The sequence below is a fragment of the Balaenoptera borealis genome (genome assembly GCF_965194805.1).
Source record: "Balaenoptera borealis genome assembly, chromosome: 15".
NCBI classification, from domain to species: Eukaryota; Metazoa; Chordata; class Mammalia; order Artiodactyla; family Balaenopteridae; genus Balaenoptera; species Balaenoptera borealis.
Window position 1 is genome coordinate 35979073 of NC_138871.1, and position 22092 is coordinate 36001164.

Sequence of the window (22092 nt, forward strand, 5' to 3'; positions counted from 1 at the left end):
GGTCTCCCTGGCTGTGGTTGGGCTGGTGAGGCCCACAGGCAGGGGAGGCTGCCAGGGTTGTGAGTCATAAGTTGCAATAAACCAGAGTAACAGGTAGGTTGGAGCCAGCCAAAGAAGCGGCCGGAAGAGGAATGCCAATCATGAGGCTAACATCAGGCTGGGGGAGGGGAAAACCAGGAACATCAGCGCTGAGGGAGCAATCAGAGCAGGACAGGAAGTTGGGCTGCATTTGTTCAACACACAAAACATGGGACCGAGCAGACGTGGGTGGCTGAGGCAAACATGGAGTATGAGTTTCACAGCCCCTAGTCCTGAGACCATGTCACAGCAGCCTCAGTTAGATGCTTCTGAAGACCTTCACACCACCTTTCCCCAGGGAAAACTGTCTGCCTCTTGCAGTGGGTCAGCAAGCAGCCTTCTGACATCACCCGTTCTCTAATCTACAGCTGTCCTGTGTTCACCTTACCCACTCAAGGTCTGCTTTGCTCACAACCCGCTTTGGCACCAAAGCTTCCAGTGTCTTACTCTGGCCCCTCAGATAAATTCCACTCTCCTGCCCTAGCGCTCGAGGTTTCCACATCAGGCCCCAAATGACCTACCGGCCTTTTCTCCATCCTCCCACAATCCCATATCTTCTTTTCCAGGCATTTGTTCCCCAAGTCATCTGATTCTTTCCCATTTCCATGCTTTTCTCACATCATTCCCCACATCAAGAAAACCATTTCCCTTCTCTCTACCTCTCCATATTCTAGATTGTTCTTCAAGACCCAATTCAAAACCCTCCTTCCCCATGACGTATTCCAGGATTGTTGCACCTACAGTTGTTAGCTCTCCTCTGAATTCCTAAAGCTCCAGCCCTCTGTTAGCACTTTGGGATAAAAGTCTCCCGTATGATGACGTTGCACTGTTATCTTTTATCATTAATATTATTAATTTTCCTGTTTATAGGTTATTAATGCAAATCTTATCATTATTTTTTGTATTCCTAAGTGCCTAAGAATGATACTTCAATTACAGGAAGCCCTTAATAAATATGTACTAATTGCTCTATTGAAACTGTTGGCTTTATGCGTTCTCTAAAGGCTTCCTTCTGTGTCCTCAGAAAGCTAATTCTAAGGCAAGAAGTCTCACTGTAGGGGAGACCTTCAAGACGGTGGAGGAGTAAGACGTGGAGATCATCTTCCTCCCCACAAATACATCAGAAATACATCCACATGTGGAACAACTCCTACAGGACACCTACAGAACACCTACTGAACTCCTACTGAATGCTGGCAGAAGACCTCAGACTTCCCAAAAGGCAAGAAACTCCCTATGTACCTGGGTAGGGCAAAAGAAAAAAGAAAAAACCGAGACAAAAGAATAGGGACAGGACCTGCCCCTCTGGGAGGGAGTGTGAAGGAGGAAAAGTGTCCACACACTAGGAAGCCCCTTCACTGGAGGAGACTGGGGGTGGGGGGGTGAGCGGGGGGGAAGCTTCGGAGCCATGGAGGAGAGCACAGCAACAGGGGTGCAGGGGGCAAAGTGGAGAGATTCCCGCACAGAGGATCGCTGCCGACCAGCACTCACCAGTCGGAGAGGCTTGTCTGCTCACCCGCCAGGACGGGTTGGGGCTGGGAGCTGAGGCTCTGGCTTCGGAGGTCAGATCCCAGGGAGAGGACTGGGGTTGGCTGTGTGAACACAGCCTGAAGGGGTCTAGTGCGTCACAACTAGCCGGGAGGGAGTCTGGGAAAAAGTCTGGACCTGCCAGAGAGGCAAGAGACCATTGTTTTGGGGTGCATGAGGAGAGGGGATTCAGGGCATCACCTAAGTGAGCTCCAGAGACGGGCGTGAGACGCTAAGTCTGCTGCTGCAGCCACCAAGAAGCCTGTGTGCAAGCACAGGTCACTATCCACACCTCCCCTCCCAGGAGCCTGTGCAGCCCACCACTGCCAGGCTCCCGTGATCCAGGGACAACTTCCCCGGGAGAACACACAGCGCGCCTCAGGCTGGTGCAATGTCACACTGGCCTCTGCCGCTGCAGGCTCACCCCGCATTCCGTGCCCCTCCCTCCCCCCGCCTGAGTGAGCCAGAGCCCCCGAATCAGCTGCTCCTTTAACCCCGTCCTGTCTGAGCGAAGAACAGACGCCAGAGGGCGACTTCAGAGGCAGGGCCAAATCCAAAGCTGAACCCCAGGAGCTGTGAGAACAAAGAAGAGAAAGGGAAATTTCTCCCAGCAGCCTCAGGAGCAGTGGATTAAATCTCCACAATCAACTTGATGTACTCTGCATCTCTGGAATATCTGAATAGACAACAAATCATCCCAAAATTGAGGAGGTGGATTTTGAGAGCAACTGTAGACTTGGAGTTTGCTTTCTGCATCTAATTTGTTTCTAGTTTTATGTTTATCTTAGTTTAGTATTTAGAGTTTATTATCATTGGTAGATTTGTTTATCTATTTGGTTGCTCTTCTTTTTTTTTTTTTTAATATAGATATATATATATTTCTTTCCTTTTTCTCTTTTTGTGAGTGTGTATGTGTATGCTTCTTTGGGTGATATTGTCTGTATAACTTTGCTTTTACAATTTGTCCTAGGGTTCTGTCTGCCCATTTTTGCTGTTGTTGTTGTGTTTTTTTCTGCTTTTTTTTTTTTGGATAGTTTTTAGCACTTGTTATCATTGGTGGATTTGTTTTTTGGTTTGGTTGCTCTCTTCTTTCATTCTTTCTTTTTTTCTACTCTTTTTATTACTTTTTAATTTTTTTGTTTTTAATAATTATTTTTTATTTTTTATTTTGATAAATATTTTATTTCTTTTTTTCTTTCTTTCTTTCTTCTTTAACCCTTTTCTTCAGAGCAATGTGGCTGACAGGGTCTTGGTGCTCCAGCTGGATGTCAGGCCTGTGCCTCTGAGGGGGGAGAGCCAAGTTCAGGACACTGGTCCACCAGACACCTCCTGGCTCCACGTAATATCAAATGGCAAAAGCTCTCCCAGAGATCTCCATCTCAACACTAAGACCAAGCTCCACTCAACCACCAGCAAGCTACAGTGCTGGACAGCCTATGCCAAACAACTAGCAAAACAGGAACACAACCCCACCCATTAGCAGAGAGGCTGCCTAAAATCATAATAATGTCACAGACACCCTAAAACACACCACCAGACATGGTCCTGCCCACCAGAAAGACAAGATCCAGCCTCAACCACCAGAACACAGGCACTAGTCCACTCCACCAGGAAACCTACACAACCCACTGAACCAACCTTAGCCACTGGGGGCAGACAACAAAAACAACGGGAACTACGAACCTACAGCCTGCAAAAAGGAAACTCCAAACACAGTAAACTTAAGCAAAATGAGAAGACAGAGAAACACACAGCAGATGAAGGAGCAAAGTAAAAACCCACCAGACCAAACAAATGAAGAGGATATAGGCAGTCTACCTGAAAAAGAATTCAGAGTAATGACAGTAAAGATGATCCACAATCTTGGAAATAGCATGGAGAAAATACAAGAAACGTTTAACAAGGACCTAGAAGAACTAAAGAGCAAACAAACAATGATGAACAACACAATAAATGAAATTAAAAATTCTCTAGAAGGAATCAATAGCAGAACAACTGAGGCAGAAAAACGGATAAGTAATCTGGAATATAAATTAGTGGAAATAACCACTGCAGAGCAGAATAAAGATAAAAGAATGAAAAGAATTGAGGACAGTCTCAGAGACCTCTGGGACAACATTAAACACACCAACATTCGAATTATAGGGGTCCCAGAAGAAGAAGAGAAAAACAAAGGGACTGAGAAAATATTTGAAGAGATTATAGTTGAAAACTTCCCTAACATGGGAAAGGAAATAGTCAATAAAGACCAGGAAGCACAGAGAGTCCCATACAGGATAAATCCAAGGAGAAACATGCCAAGACACATATTAATCAAACTATCAAAAATTAAATACAAAGAACAAATATTAAAAGCAGCAAGGGAAAAGCAACAAATAACATATAAGGTAATCCTGATAAGGTTAACAGCTGAATTTTCAGCAGAAACTCTGCAAGCCAGAAGAGCGTGGCAAGACATATTTAAAGTGATGAAAGGGAAAAACCTACAACCAAGATTACTCTACCCAGCAAGGATCTCATTCAGATTCAATGGAGAAATTAAAACCTTTACAGACAAGGAAAAGCTAAGAGAATTCAGCACCACCAAACCAGCTTTACAACTAATGCTAAAGGAACTTCTCTAGGCAGGAAACACAAGAGAAAGAAAACACCTACAATAAGAACCCGAAACAATTAAGAAAATGGTAATAGGAACATACATATCGATAAGTTCCTTAAATGTAAATCGATTAAATGCTCCAACCAAAAGACATAGACTGGCTGAATGGATACAAAAACAAGACCCTTATATATGCTATCTACAAGAGACCCACTTCAGACCTAGGGACACATACAGACAAAGTGAGGGGATGGAAAAAGATATTCCATGTAAATGGAAATCAAAAGAAAGCTGGAGTAGCAGTTCTCATAAAAGACAAAATAGACTTTAAAATAAAGACTATTACAAGAGACAAAGAAGGACACTACCTAATGATAAAGGGATCAATCCAAGAGAAAGACATAACAAATGTAAATATTTATGCACCCAACATAGGAGCACCTCAATATATAAGGCAACTGCTAACAGCCATAAAAGGGGAAATTAACAGTAATGCAATCAGAGTAGGGGACTTTAACACCCCACTATCACCAATGGACAGATCATCCAAAAAGAAAATAAATAAGGAAACACAAGCTTTAAATGATACATTAAACAAGATGGACTTAATTGATATTTATAGGACTTTCCATCCAAAAATAACAGAATACACTTTCTTCTCAAGTGCTCATGGAACATTCTCCAGGAGAGATCATATCTTGGGTCACAAATCAAGCCTTGGTAAATTTAAGAAAATTGAAATCATATCAAGTATCTTTTCCTACCACAATGCTATGAGACTAGATATCAATTACAGGAAAAAAATCTGTAAAAAAATACAAACGCGTGGAGGCTAAACAATACACTACTAAATAACCAAGAGATCACTGAAGAAACCAAAGAGGAAATCAAAAAATACCTAGAAACAAATGACAGTGAAAACATGACGACCCAAAACCTATGGGATGCAGCAAGAGCAGTTCTAAGAGGGAAGTTTACAGCAATACAATCCTACCTGAGGAAACAAAAAACAACTCAAATAAACAACCTAACCTTGCACCTAAGGCAATTAGAGAAAGAAGAACAAAAAAAACCCAAAGTTAGAAAAAGGAAAGAAATCATAAAGATCAAATCATAAATAAATGAAAAAACAAATGAAGGAAACAATAGCAAAGATCAATAGAACTAAAAGCTGGGTCTTTGAAAAGATAAACAAAATTGATAAACTATTAGTCAAACGCATCAAGAAAATAAGGGAGAAGACTCAAATCAATAGAATTAGAAATGAAAAAGAAGAAGTAACAACTGGCACTGCAGAAATACAAAGGATCATGAGAGATTACTGCAAGCAACTATATGCCAATAAAATGGACAACCTGAAGAAATGGACGGATTCTCAGAAAAGCACAACCTCCCGAGACTGAACCAGGAAGAAATAGAAAATACAAACAGACCAAACACAAGCACTGAAATTGAGACTGTTATCAAAATCATCCAACAAACAAAAGTCCAGGACCAGATGGCTTCACAGGCAAATTCTATCAAACATTTAGATAAGAGCTAATACCTATCCTTCTCAAACTCTTCCAAAATATAGCAGAGGGAGGGACACTCCCAAACTCATTCTATGAGGCCACCACCACCCTGATACCAAAAACAGACGAAGATGTCACAAAGAAAGAAAACTACAGGCCAATATCACCGATGAACATAGATGCAAAAATCCTCAACAAAATACTAGCAAACAGAATCCAACAGCACATTAAAAGGATCATACACTACGATCAAGTGGGGTTTATCCCAGGAATGAAAGGATTCTTCAATATATGTAAATCAATCAATGTGATACACCATAGTAACAAACTGAAGGAGAAAAATCGTATGATCATCTCAACAGATGCAAAAAAAGCTTTTGACAAAATTCAACACCCAATTATGATAAAAACCCTCCAGAGAGTAGGCATAGAAGGAACTTACCTCAACATAATAAAGGCCATATATGACAAACCCACAGCCAACATCGTTCTCAATGGTGAAAAACTGAAACCATTTTCTCTAAGATTAGGAACAAGACAAGCTTGTCCACTCTCACCACTATTATTCAACATAGTTTTGGAAGTTTTAGCCACAGCAATCAGAGAAGAAAAAGAAATAAAGGGAATCCAAATCAGAAAAGAAGAAGTAAAGCTGTCACTGTTTGCAGATGACATGATACTATACATAGAGACTCCTAAAAATGCTACCAGAAAACTACTAGAACTTATCAATGAATTTGGTGAAGTAGCAGGATACAAAATTAATGCACAGAAATCTCTTGCATTCCTATACACTAATGATGAGAAGTCTGAAATAGAAATTAAGGAAACACTCCCATTTACCATTGCAACAAAAAGAATAAAATACCTAGGAATAAACCTACCTAGGGAGACAAAAGGCCTGTATGCAGAAAACTATAAGACACTGATGAAAGAAATTAAAAATGATACAAACAGATGGAGAGATATACCATGTTCTTGGATTGGAAGAATCAACACTGTGAAAATGACTATACTACCCAAAGCAATCTACAGATTCAATGCAATCCCTATCAAACTACCAATGGCATTTTTCATAGAACTAGGACAAAAAATTTCACAATTTGTATGGAAACACAAAAGACCCTGAACAGCCAAAGCAATCTTGAGAAAGAAAAATGGAGCTGGAGGAATCAGACTCCCTGACTTCAGACTATACTACAAAGCTACAGTAATCACGACAGTATGGTAATGGCACAAAACCCAAAATATAGATCAATGGAACAGGATAGAAAGCCCAGAGATAAACCCACTCACTTAGAGTCACCTTATCATTGATAAAGGAGGCAATAATATACAATGCAGAAAAGACAGCCTCTTCAATAAGTGGTGCTAGGAAAACTGGACAGCTACATGTAAAAGAATGAAATTAGAACACTCCCTAACACCATACACAAAAATAAACTCAAAATGGATTAAAGACCTAAATTTAAGGCCAGACACTATAAAACTCTTAGAGGAAAACATAGGCAGAACACTCTATGACATCAATCACAGCAAACTCCTTTTTGACCCATGTCCTAGAGAAATCGATATTAAAACAAACATAAACAAATGGGACCTAAGGCAACTTAAAAGCTTTTGCAAAGCAAAGGAAACCATACATGAGACGAAAAGACAACCCTCAGAATGGGAGAAAATATTTGCAAACAAAGCAACTGACAACGGATTAATCTCCAAAATCTACAAGCAGCTCATGAAGCTCAATATGAAAGAAACAAACAACCCAATCCAAAAATGGGCAGAAGACCTAAATAGACATTTCTCCAAAGAAGATATACAGATTGCCAACAAACACATGAAAGAATGCTCAACATCACCAATCTTTTGAGAAATGCAAATCAAAACTACAATGAGGTATCACCTCACACCAGTCAGAATGGCCATCATCAAAAAATCTACAAACAGTAAATGCTGGAGAGGGTGTGGAGAAAAAGGAACCCTCTTGCACTGTTGGTGGGAATGTAAATTGATACAGCCACTATGGAGAACAGTATGGAGGTTCCTCAAAAAACTAAAAATAGAACTACCATATGACCCAGTAATCCCACTACTGGGCATATACTCTGAGAAAACCATAATTCAAAAAGAGTCATGTACCACAATGTTCACTGCAGCTCTATTTACAATAGCCAGGACATGGAAGCAACCTAAGGGTCCATCGCCAGACGAATGGATAAAGAAGATGTGGCACATATAAACAATGGAATATTACTCAGCCATAAAAAGGAACAAAATTGAGTTATTTGTAGTGAGGTGGATGGACCTAGAGACTGTCATACAGAGTGAAGTAAGTCAGAAAGAGAAAAACAAATACCATATGCTAACACATATATATGGAATCTAAAATAAGAAAAAAAAATGGTTCTGAAGAACTTAGGGGCAGGACAGGAATAAAGACGCAGACCTAGAGAATGGACTTGAGGACACGGGGAGGGGGAAGGGTAAGCTCGGACGAAGTGAGAGAGTGGCATGGACTTATATATACTACCAAATGTAAAATAGATAGCTAGTGGAAGCAGCCGCATAGCACAGGGAGATCAGCTCTGTGTTTTGTGACCACCTAGAGGGGTGGGATAGGGAGGGTGGGATGGAGGGAGATGCAAGAGGGAAGAGATATGGGAACATATGTATATGTATAACTGATTTACTTTGTTATAAAGCAGAAACTAACACACCATTGTAAAGCAATTATACTCCAATAAAGATGTTAAAAAAAAAAAAAGAAGTCTCATTGTAGTACTAATGTAGGTCTTTTATAAATGCAAAGTGGTGTAAAGCAAACTTTCAAAAAGGGGGGCGGGTACACTTATACTGGTAATGAGCAGACTCTTGAGTCACAACATCAGAATTTGAATCCTGGTTGCCCTGCTTACCAATTGGGACTAAACCACACCCACCAGAGCTGCCAGGATGCCTACATAAACCCACATAAACCTCTTAAGTTCTTACCTACATGTAGTAAGCACTTAACAAAAGATAACTAGCACTCACTTTGGCAGCACATATACTAAAAAATAATAGAAAGATAACTATTATTAAAGTAGAGGTCAAAAATACATTTGATGATTGTAAGTTTTATATCTTCTATTGGACTCATACTGTGAGCTGAGAGAACCTATAAAACGTGAATTATTAAATTTAATATGTTTCCTTGAATGCCTAAATTAACTCAAAATGTTTTCCCTGCATATGGACTGATGTTCTGTAACTTTGTGAGGGTCATTAAACATACTTGGTTGACTCTCAAGGATCTGGGGTTACATTTTGCAGTCTAGGGAATCTTTAAAGGAACTAAAGTCCTCTGGTTCAACGAAAGAAGCTGGAGGGAGGGAGAGAGAGAGAGAAAAAGAGGAAAAACAGTCCACCCTCATACTACCCTTCAATTGTTCTCAGGCCTCAAAATGGGATTTGATTATTTTTAATAGAGAAAATGTTGCCATAGACCAATTCAAAATCAATTTATTAAAATTGACACATTATCCAATCCTTTACCATAAAAGGATGAACGCACACTTTCTGCAAGCTTTTCTCCAAGAAACCTGAGGTTGCAAATACCTTCCTAGAATGCTATCAATTTAAATGATTGAAAAAAACAACACATAATAAGTGACAGATTTTTCAAATCAGATAAAGATGGGAACCAGATTATCTGTCTGGGGGTGATAGATTGCAGCAATAATAAATTCACTTGAAGACACTGGATCAATTTTTAATCAAGCCAAGAATTATTATTGCAGAAAGATAAAATGACCCATGAGAAGATGCCTTAATTTTCCACCAATCAAATTATAGCCTTTCTAAATAAGATGTAATGAGATCCACGGAATATCCAGGTTACACATCCCACCTAATTACCCATGTTCCCTGTCATGTAGTGATATACTAGTGGTAAACTGACCTCTGAATTTGCCCAGATGAAAAGGTAATTAGTTTTTCCACCAAGCTGTAGTGAAAATAACAGCAGTGACACATGTCATCTCCTTCCACCAAGTCACAGTCTCTGAGGTGTTTGTTCTTAAAATATACAGGATATGACCTACTGGGTAATAAACTACACAGTCATTAAGTGAAGCTTGTATCTGACAGAAAAACAGCCACCATCTCTAAATTGAGAAAAAAGGGCCTGGAGGTAAAGCAAATCAGTCTACACTTGACATTAAACTTTATCAGCAGGGAACAATGCCCCCTCCTCCAGGAACTACCAATCAGGAAATGGAATTTGTAATTACCGATGATTGTGAAGACCCTGTAGAGAGATCCACGTGTTCCATCTGCCCCACTTGGTCCCATCTCTCCTTTCAGGATTTGGGATCTCTCCCAACTCAGGATCCTTTCCTCATCCAAAAGCGGCTGATAAGAAACAGCATCAGCATAAATCTAGGTGTCCCCTGAACTAATCCCGGTAGGCATCCCTTCACCATCATTCATTCAACAAACATCTACATGCCCCCTTCCTTTCTCCAATTCTTGAAACAGATAATCCCACTTGCTTGAATCAGCCTAATTTATCAAATCTGTTTTTTCTTCATCCCTATGGTTGGACACATACCTGAGGTCTTCCAGCATCAGAATTTCCTGTATTTATTGGAAATTCATCTAACTTATCATTTATTTCAATCCACTCTTTATCTCCTACTAATGCTTATATGTGCCTATAAAGAGATTATTAGTAAATTAGTGACCCCGGGTCATGTTTAGGCCTCCAATGTTAATGATTATCCGTTGTTGATTTGAAATTGTCTTTAATTTATCCCTGTCATTAAACCCTTTGAAGAACTGTTTACATTTCACCAAGAGTATGAGAATTGCAAAGATCTTGCATTTTCAAACAGTGCAAAGCCAACCCAGAGTTTTCCATCTGATAGCTCTCAGAAAGACAGACTCTTCCAAGCTTATGAACAGTAATCCTTCACGATGAGGCTTGTATCTGGAACTCAAAGAATGCATTTACTGCAAAATTTTTTTCCCAACTGATGATGTTTGCACAATTTGTCTTTTTAATCATCACATATACATTTAACCCATTTTTGGTAATGTGTGATCCTTCAAATCATCATATTCAAGGCATGCTCACAGTAAGGGCAAAACAATGACCAAAAAATCACCAATTATTCTAATGTAACACCAGATGGCATTTCATTCAATTGCAGATCTCAACACTGATAATCCCAAAATTTATTTAATAATAACTAACAAATATTAGTTGTTTTGTTTTTATTATTTAATATATTATATATGTTATGGACTGAATGTTTATATCCCCTCGAAAATGTTGAAGCCCTAACCCCCAGTGTGATGATATTTGGAAGTGGGACCTTTGGAAGGTTTAGAGGAGGTCATGAGGGTAGAGCAGCCATGATGGACTTACTGTCCTTATAAGAGGAAGAGACACCAGAGCCTTTTCTTTCTACCACATAAAGAAACAGCAAGATGGCAGCTGTCTGCAAGCCAAGAAGAGAGCCTTCATCAAGAATTGAATCTAGGACACCTTGAACTTGGACTTCTCAGCCTATAAAGCCACTCAAAGTGTGGTGGCTAAGCTAAGACAAAATATAAATATATTATGTAATAATTGTTATATTACACATTATATTAAGATTAATATATACTGCATGAAATAATATCAACTAACACTCAGGCAGTCTGTTAACAGTTTTACGTTCACTGTCTTCAACTTATCAAGCTCAAGAGGTAACTCCTTTCATTCTAGTTTTACAGATGGAAAAAAAATCAAGGCTTGAAACGGGTAGCTAACTTGCACAAGGCCCCATAAGGGATGAAACCCAGGCAATCTGTCTCCACACTTATCCACTAAGATACAAAGTAAGCTTTCTGAAATTGCTCAAGTTCATTTTCATTTACTCTTTAACTAGGATTAAAATACCTAGACAACGCCCACTGCTATGATGTCCCACTAGTGATTTTTTCCCCCATTTTTATGATATCTTCACTTTGGATGGTACTGCCTCCTCTGAGTGCCCTTAGAAATAACTGGCTCACGCACAAAGAGAGTTACCCTCAATTTAATGAATTCCAGCAATTCATCCTTTTGCTACCCCTTTCTTGCTAATTTATTAATAACAAGTACAACAAAACTGCCATGCTGTATAAATTCTTACATGTTCTCTTTACCTTAAAGTATTGTCCCTTGTAGTCTTGAAAGGTGATACATTAAAATTTATGACTTGTTACCAGTAACATAGCTATAAGCCAATTGACGATAAAAGCCAACTATTCTTCAGTAATTAAACATGCCCATTGTAGTAAATGGAATATTTACTTCAATATGTCTTTGGAATATTAATATTTCAAATATCCCTTTGCATTCTCACACTTGGTCAAACCAATGCTTACACAACACATTGGCTGAATATATGCTGCTCCCTCTGTAACAGGTTTTTATGGATCATTATTTAAATACAGACAAACAACTGTTCACAGATTTATAATACTTGTCTGTATTAAATGTTTGAATAGTAGCAAGTAGCTCATGGATTCAACAGTAAATACTTCCACAAATCTGTATCAATGAAAACCACTGCACTACAAATCCATTGATTCTCACAGTCTAAACAAGTTAATGTAAAGACAGTATTGTCTCTTATGTGTTGGTATGGCCAAAAAGATTTGATGCCAACCACAGATTTTCTACTCATAACTTTCACTGACTTGCTTCCTGTTATTACACATTGAAAACCTCCCTTTTCGAGGTAACCAACTGTTCCAGTTTACCTGCAACTGTCCTGGTTTTAGCACTGAGGGTTCTGTATCCTGGGAAACTGCGCAGTTCTAGGCTCTTCCTAAACCTTCCTGCAGCCACCCTCCTTAGAGCTAATCCATTCTGACACCATAAAGTCTACTCTCAAAATGTGTTGAAAGCATCACTGATACACACTGTAAATGGCTTTTTCCAAAAGTGTATGATTTTCAATAAGCACAGCTCTTAGGAAATTGCTTCCAGCACACAGACCAACACAATGGGACCTGCTCGCCAAGACTCTGGGTGATGAATTCTTTTCACCTGAAAACTAAGACAGGATGGTAGCAATGAAAAGAATTCAAATTTGTTCAAACATACTTTTCCCTCACTTTTGCTTAAGAAAGCCCAATGAATGAAGAAGGTTTTAGTCTCTCACCAAGAAAGTAAAAATAGAAAGATACTAAAGTTTGGGATGTGAAAGGATAATTCATTTAGTGTTAAATAAGGTAAACTTGAGGTGCCTTTAGGACAAATAGATGAGTCCAGTAGATATCCAGATATAAGTACCTGGGGCTGAGATAAGAGACTGAGCTGCAAAGACAGGTTTAGGAGCCATTGGATTGCAGGTAGAAGTTGAAATGGATGAGGTGAAGTGGAGCGGACGAGATGACCTGGAGAGAATACGTAAGAAAAGAGGCAGATGAGTACCTTGCCTGATTCCCTGAATCATATTGATTCTTAAAGTGCCCTGCTCTAGATTCCACTGATCTGATTTCCTGTGTCTTCATCTTGCTGAATTGGAACTGGCCAGTTATTCTTTTGCTGGATGGACTATTCTGAACCATTCCTGAGAGCCCAATTTTCCTGAACTCCTCAAGGCATCTCCTCTGTAAGCAACTCTAAGGTTTGTCCCAGGAGCCCTGAGGTAGCTAAACCTCTTACGTGAGCAACTCATTATTCTTTCTTTCTTTCTCTTGCTTTCTTTCTTTTGTACAAATATTTATTGAGCACCAATCATGTGCCAGGCACTAGAAGCAATGAACTAAAAAGCACAGTATTCCTATAGCATATACTCAAAGGCTATATTTAAGAGAAATGAGCTAAAGGGCTATTTTTACTAATTTTTAAAATTTTGCTTTAAGAAAGAAAAGAAAATAGTGGCAGAGCTTTGAAGTCTCTTGAACTTGATATTCTAAAGGGAAGCGAACGAGTGCCATACAGTTACTGAAGGTATAGATATTCTTTCTAAGTCACTAAGCACTACAGCATTGGATAAACATGGAATATGTTATTAAGTGGAGACAGTAGAGTTTACAGCAAGCTCAAGGCTCAGAACTATGTATGTGGATAGAGCTTTCAGCCCTCACCTCTCCAACACACCATTCACCCATTCAGCATTCCACAGAACAAACCTATATCATTCTTTATAACGGGGGTTCCCAACCCCTGGGCTGCAGACCAGTAGCAGCAGTCAGCAGCCTGTCAGGAACCGGGTAGCACAGCCGGAGGTGAGCAGCGGGCAAGGCAGTGAAGCTTCATCTGCCGCTCCCCATCGCTGGCATTACCACCTGAACCCCCCCCCCCACCGCAAGCCCCCCTGCGTGGAAAAACTGTCTTCCACGAAACCAGACCCTGATTCCAAAAAGGTTGGGGACCACTGCTTTATAATATCTATTTCCCATTTAGTGGTTTGAAACATTCTGTCTAGTGGCAACAGTGTTCCTGTGGGCTACTGTGTCAAAGTCACTGGGATGCTTTCTGAAAGGCCTCTACTTACTACTGGGAAGTTTCAAGGAAATAATAGAAGGCATACGGTTAGCTCTTTTTGAGAAAACTGAGCCATTCAAATCGTATACTAAAATGTCCTAACTTCCAAAAGGCAAGAAAAATGATTCTTAATTAAACGTTTAATGTTTATTATAGCTAGAATATTAGTTTTAGGTCAAATTTATGATGCACTAGATTTGTACTTTTTATGTTATTATATGGACTTTATAGTTCATTGAGATTTCTTATATAATCAATGTGTACAGTATATTTGAGCCCATTTATATGACAGAGCAGAATTTTATTCTTTAGAATTATTACAGAGGCTTAGAGCTGTCGCATCTTTGCTTTCATGACATATTTTTGTCACATCTATGGTTTATTTAATGGCAAGTCCTTGATCAGGAATGCAATGCCCAATTATGACATCGTTCTTATGGGAAAATATGACTGCTTTATGATAGAGTTTCCAGGAATGGATTGTGCTCAAAGGCAGAGACTAATTGTGCTTTGAAAGGAACAATTCTTAAGAGTGAGTGAGTGGTGAGTGTGTGTGTGCTGGTCACATATAAGACACCTTCTCTACCCAAGACACATCACTAGGCACTCTCTTCCACCACTCAGGCTTGGAAAGACACACGAATTCTTTTGAGATATTTTCTATCATGCATACAGGTTTAGTGATGGAGAGGGAAAGACTATATGTGATTATCCACACATCCATCTCACCTCAAAAATAAAAGCCATTTGGCCTCTCATGCCATTTCCCTATTGCAGGTAGCAGGAAGTCTCAGTAACTTCAAGCACTTCCTGGCTTCTGACCATTTCAGTGAGTGAAGAATAAGTTCAGCTGCTTCGAGATGCACTTAGGGAAGACCAATGGTACAATGGCACAGAACCCATGTGAAAAATCCACAACTCCCAAGTTCAAGTCAGGGACTTCAGTGTGACTCTGGATGTCCCTTGATATTCCTGACTCCTAAAATGTCTGCATTTTCTTCACAAAGGTTTCTTATCTTCAGCACATATGTCCAACTCTTCTAAAAGGATTCCCTGAAGGACACTATTTGATAACACCTAGAAAACTGCATAGAGAAATTTTTGAAATGAGAAGTGCCCTTCTCATTCACTTTAAAAACATAAGTCTCTTAAATACGGCAAATGAATGAGTGAAAAATTCCAGATGTCTGGAAAGTTTGGGATACCCAATAGGACAGAAGGTGTGGAGAATTTCTGATCAGCTTCCAGCAAGCCAACGCATTTGAAACATCAGAATGAGAATAGGCCATGAAGCTATGTAAACTCATATGTATCTCATCCTTCTACATACAGTGTTTAAGCAATTTCAACTGAGCAGCATTTTTTGATTGCTCAAGCCACGGAACAGACCTTGACTGGCTGTGGCTGCGGCAGAGTTCACACCAAAGAACGTGCCTGGGAGTGAGGGGAGGAAAAGACCCGTGTTGGACTGGGATAACAGGTGCAGCCACTCTGGTGGCCAGACAGTCAGGCTGGCCAAGAACAACACGTGAAAGCTGGGGAGTCATATCAGGGAGAATGGCAGATGCCCAGTCACTATATCAGTTAGGATTCAGCTGCAGCCAACAGAAACCACTCTAGCTGGTTTCAGCGTAGAGTGATTTATTGCCAGGCATTAGTGGGCTTCAAAGACCTATGGAGGGCTTGCAGGAATAAGTTCCAAGGCCCTGCCACAGTGGAGAGGGCCGTCACGGCAAGCTGGTGAGCATGGAACACGGCAGTCTCCAGCCTGATGTGCAGCAGCAAAGTGGATGCCTCATGCCCTGCCTCCCACTCCGGTCCACTCAGCTCTGAAAGCTAGCCTTGCACATGGGCAGACCCAATACAGTACCCAGAAACTGAGCTCCGGGGAAGTTTTCTCAATCAGTTTTTTTGTTTTCCAGCATCTGTAGCACAGGGGGTTGGAACAGATGTTAAAGTCACAGATGGTAAAGTTGAAGTTTACACTGAGACATTAAATCAGCGATGGAGCAAGGGAGCCTCAAGGACTTAGAGGATGCAAGGAAGAAGAAAATCTGGCTTCCTATCCAAAAAGGTAGACTAAGCCAAGGGGAGAAAGTTCAAAGATGGGAACTTACCAGGAGTCAAGCCTAGGACCACATTCTTTACAGTCAACAGCCTGAATTTCTCCCTAAGAGGAAAAACTTACTAGCGGGATTTGCAATCGAATGTTTTTTGTTTGTTAGTTTACCTGTCTATCTAAACAGGCATATAAGAGCTTCCTGGTAAAATCCTTTAAGGAGCCAAGGCTGTAAGAGAGACTGGACAGAAAGGGATGGTCTTCCCTGAGACCCAGGCCATAGACTTGCTAAATGCAAGTCATGTTATCTTCCTTAGCCCTTCACAATCTCCCCTCCCTCTGGGAAAACCTCTAGGGCACTCAGCATGCAGCCAGGGCTTAGCATGTAGCAGAAGTTCCACCACAGGGGAGATGAGGACAAAGTCACTTGTTCATCCAGTGAAGCAATCAGCTTCCACTCACTACAAGGTTGACGACAGCTGTCATTGCCTCGGGCTTCTCCCAGCAGTGTTTCACCTGCAGGACGTTGAAAGGAGGTTGCCAGCCCCTAAAATGAATAAATTAGAAACAGAGCCCAGGGCTTCCTCATGAGTGTATATGCTTAGCCTTTATGGGCCAATGTCTTTATGACCACTTTTAATAAAACCTCACCAATCTGAGTCTGGGGAGCAGACTTCTGACACTAGGGCACCCTGATGCTCTCTAAGGCCAGCTCTACTCTTGCATTTCAGGGATCTGCCCCAGTAACAATGATAAAAACAGTGTTGTTGATATTTGAGGCATCTTAATTTGCTCCTCACTACAACATGGAGATACAGGCAGGAAAAATATAAGGATTTCCATTTAAAGATGAGGAAACGGGGATATAGTATAGATCTGTCCAAGGTACATAATGCTGGTCCGAGGCCAGACACCAGGCCCACAAATTACAAAGCCAGGGGTGACACTCACAACTCCAAACTGCCTAGTGCTTCTGCTATTTATAGCCAGATCCTAGGAGCAAAAGGGGTGCGGGGAAGAGGGATTCAGAGGTCCACCCTGAGGAACAGGTCCTCAAGAGTCAGGAAACACTGAAATGCTTCATTGCAAAGAAGACTTTTTAAGGCACACCAACCTTTTCTGAGTCATACTGGGGCAAAATAATTTCACACAATTCTGAAAATAATTACAGAATTGAATTGGAAAGGATCGAATAAAGAAAGGTAGGAGAAAGAAGAGGGAAAAGTCTAAGGCCAATTTCCAACTTTCTTCGGTGTCCACGCCCTACTGAAGTCTGGCTAATTTTAAGTGCTTCTTCCACAGCCCTTTACAAAGTACTAGATATACATATATTTTCATTTAATACTGATTTTGCTTTTAGAACTTCCCCCACACCCCCTTAAGATAACTGAAGATACTTTAGTCAAGGTATATATGATGGGAATGAGTTAAAATAGTAAACCCATTTGTCCTCAAATCTACTACTGTCACTTAATGTTTGTATTTCCAAGGAAAGGAGAAACACACAGAATCAAAAAACTTTAAGTAGAAACATACAATTTTGACCTTTAAAAACCAAGTTGCTGTAAGGAAAGAAATTACTTGCTTTTTTATTCCAAATTGGCTTAATACTTATAACTGGTAACATTTGCTGAGGGCATACTTTGTACCAGGCACTACAGCTAAGCCCATGATACACATTGCACTTCACAACAGCCTGGGAAATAAGTATTATTCCCATTTTACAGATTAGGAAAATGAGGAGCAGTAAGATTGAATCAGTGCTTCTCGAATTTAATGTGCAAACAAATGACCTGAGGATCTTGTTAAAATGCAAATTCTGATTCAGGAGGTCCTAGGACCAAGACCTAGGACTTGGGAATAGTGGACACCAGGTTCAAAGTCATTAGGTCCACTCCTACTCCCAGGCACTGGTTCTCAAAGTGTGACCTCGGACCACCAGCAGCAGTAGCCCCTGGAAATGTGTTAGAAATGCAAATTCTAGGGCTTTGCCCCAGAAAGACTAGATCAGAGACTCTGGGAGTGGGGTCCAGTGATCTGTGTTTTAGCAAGCCCTCCAGGGACCTCTAATGGCACTCACGTCCGAAGCAACCACACAATGCCACACCTTGTTTCCTCCTTTTTGGGAAGTCTTTCCTGCCACTTTGCATTTGAGTCTTGGAATGTCTTTAGGGTTTTGACATATCACAATCCCTCTGTGTTAATTACTATCATACGAAAGGTAATTTCTTCAGAGAAGCCTGAAAACGTATTACCTCTCATGACTAAAACTGCATTGCTTTCGTCTTCTCCATACCAGAGAAAAATGGCAAAACAACTTATGCAGCCAATAAGATGGAAAGCAAAGGAGGAACTAAGCTGGCTTTCCAAATCAAATTGTTGATATGCTCTGGGGTTATAAAGTATAACTGAGCTGCTGCAGGCATGTGCTTTATACCTAGGAAATGATCATTCTCCTAGGCCTAAGCACAGAGTAGATTTCAATGAAGGAATGGAAATGTTTCCCTGGAAAATTCCCCATCCCAGCAACAACAATGATGCAATCATTTATTTTCCACATTCAGAACCACAGAACTTCAGTGCTTCCCCAAAGTAGGCCTCTGTGGGCCCCAGAAATAAAATATATATATACAGAACCCTAAAGTGGAGCCTTATTGCAACTCAAAAAATGGAAGAAGAGATGAGCAGAGTAACATTTTTCTATTCAGCAAGCCAAAAATAATAGTATCCCATTCTGTTCAATTTACAGTCTAGTTAAGGTCTGCTTTGGTCCTTACTTTATCTGACCCAATACATTCATCCTTACTAAAGCGCCCACCTCAGACTCACTCTGGCGAGATTCCAGTCAAGATATTTTATAAGTTAAAAGCGTGATAGGTTCTTGATGACAGCATATATTTTCCCCCATCTGCACTAAATTCAAACCATTCTTTGCAGCCCTATTAGACATGAGCAAAGTCGCTTGTAGCCAGTAGGTGTCCTTTGATTGTATTTTTAGAATAGCCCATGAATAAAACAGAGTTGGATTATCCCCAGAAAAGTTGGTAACTAAATATGACAGTCTGAATAATCAGGAGAATTCTAACATTTTATATGGAGAGTTGTCTCTCGCAATGCCATTGGAAGCTATGTGTTAGATTCAGATTCCTGATTTCAGATAATCCAAAAGAGTTGCTATAGGTGTCGAAAGCTACTAGAAAGCAACACAAAAGCACAGTAATGCTCACAGTGAAGGAGCAAGCATATGTTTGCATGAGTGTATGTACGTACACGTACACACACACACACACACACACACACACACACACACACACACACACACACCCCATGCAAGGCCAGGAGAGAAAGCTTCAGTGTAAGAAAAACCAGCCTCACAATCTCTTGACATATAATCCTCTCTCCCTAAATTCCAGCCTTTTCTCTAAAGCCCAAATTTCCTCCACTGTTATCTTTAGATATTTAATTAATTTGCACCCAGGTCCCCAGAACTCTGATTCCATAACTTGCATCTGAGCCTGGCCCCAGAGAATCAAATACATATTCACACTCTCAGAAGCTGGAGATCTTACCATATTTAACAAGAAGCATCTCTGACAGTAATTGGAGTTTTGTATCAAGGTAAATAAATGGTAAGATCATAAGAACAGACTCCAGTGGCCCTGTGCATCCTGGAAATGCTAACATCAGAGAGCAAATTTAACATAAGGCCTCGGTGGAGATGAATTTTCTATAAACAAACAGTGTGAAGAAAGCCTCACTTTTGTCATGTGTTATTCCCATTGAAGAAAAGATGAATATTCTGTTTCATATGTTTGTTACCAGAAGCTGCCGCTTCATTTATTTAATAGGAAGATTTTCACTTCCTCGCCGGGTGGACCAAGTTATCATCATATTTTGGCCAGCACTGGACGAGCAATCTCACCCAGCAGTGCCTTTTAATGCAAATTGTGCAAATTGTTAAATGTACTGTGATGTTAACACTTCAGGTGAGTCGGTTTAAAAGTAGCTTATCTTTTTCTTTACCCACACTGAATGAAGCACCGTCTTCCAGCACTCGGAAGCCTTCTCTAGGATAGACTTTCTAAACCTCAGCACTACTGATGTCTGGGATCAGATAATTTTTTGTTCTAGGAGCTGTGGTAAGCAGAATAATGGTCTTTTAAACATGTTCACGTCCTAATCCCTGGAACCTGTGAATTGTTACATTACATGGCAAAAGGAAATTAAGGTTTACAGATAAAATTACATTTGCTAATCAATGGACCTTAAAATGAGGATATTACCTTAGATTATCTGTGTGGGTCCAATGTAATCACGGGAGCCCTTAAAAGTTAAAGAGGGAGGCAAAACAGTTGGTCCAGAGAGATGTGATGATGGAAGAGGCAGGAGAGATTTGAAACTTGAAAGGGACTTGACCTGCCATTGTTGGCTTTGATTACAGAGGAAGGGGCCACAAGCCAAGAGATGCAGACAACATCTAGAAGCTGAAAAAGGCAAAAGAGTGAATTCTCCCCTAGAGCATCCAGAAAGGAATGGAATCCTGCTGACACCTTGATTTGAACCCTGGGAACCATATGGAAGACCTCTGACCTATAGAACTATAAGACAGGGGTCCCCAACTCCCGGCCATGGACCGGTACTGGTCCATGGCCTGTTAGGAACTAGGCCACACAGCATGAGGTGAGCGGCAGGGCGAGCAAGCAGAGCTTCATCTGTATTTACAGCCGCTCCCCATCGCCTGCATTACCGCCTGAGCTCCACCACCTGTCCGATCAGCAGCGAACCCTACTGTGTGCTGTGCATGTGAGGGATCTAGGCTGTACGCTCCTTATGAGAATCTAATGCCTGATGATCTGAGGTGGAGCTGAGGCAGTGACGCTAGCACTGGGGAGTGGCTGCAGATACAGATTATCATTAGCAGAGAGGTTTGACTGCACAGAGACATTAATAAATCAATTGCTTGCAGACTCGTATCAAAACCCTATCAGTGAGTGGCAAGTGAAAACAAACTCAGGGCTCCCACTGATTCTGCATTATCGTGAGTTGTATAATTATTTCATTATATCTTACAATGTAATAATAATAGAAACAAAGTACACAATAAATGTAATGAGCTTGAATCATCCCCGCCCCTGTCTGTGGAAAAACTGTCTTCCACAAAACCGGTCCCTGGTGCCAAAAAGGTTGGGGACCGCTGCTATAAGATAATAAATCTATGTTGTGATAATAAAGTTTGCCATTAAATTTGTGGTGATTTGTTATGACAAGAAACAGCCCTTGTATTGGCAGCCTTTGTATTAAAAAACTAACACAGAGACTGTCTTGTGCATTGCAGAACGTTTAGCAGCATCTATGACTCTACCTGCTACATGCCAGGAGGACCCTCCCCCAAGTAATGAGAACCAAAGACGTCTCCAGACACTGCCAAATGTCTCCTGGGGGGCAAAATCACCACTGCCCTAACACTACCAGACTCATTTATTTCTAGAATAACACTGTCTTCTCACTAATAGGGCATAAATACATATTCAGCCTCAAACTTTTGGGCCAAGTCATTTCAATAACCCAGTATAGTGGAAAAAATTTTATTTTTATTTAAAAAAATTTTTAATCAAACAGAAAATATATCCAATGACTCATTATTGTACTAGAAAAAAAGCAACCTCACTGTATAGGAAGCAAATGAGAAGGTGTGAAAGATATAGGTTAATGTCAGACCCATGAAGGGAGTTGGCCCATTATCCATAATGATTTTAAAAAATAGTAACAGTAATAAAAGTAACTAAGGACTTTATAGCTATTACTG

The 22092-nt window shown here is 40.5% G+C and overlaps 1 protein-coding gene across 2 annotated transcripts in view; it reads right to left on the reverse strand.

The window, feature by feature from the left end:
• The window catches only part of LOC309611727 (uncharacterized protein), a 323736-nt gene that overhangs the window by 127073 nt on the left and 174571 nt on the right, over positions 1-22092 (reverse strand). For both annotated transcript variants that reach the window (XM_082356496.1, XM_082356495.1), the window contains one exon: positions 13028-13131. In XM_082356496.1, coding sequence (XP_082212622.1) covers positions 13028-13131 — 104 coding nt within the window. The remainder of the gene's footprint in view (positions 1-13027; positions 13132-22092) is intronic.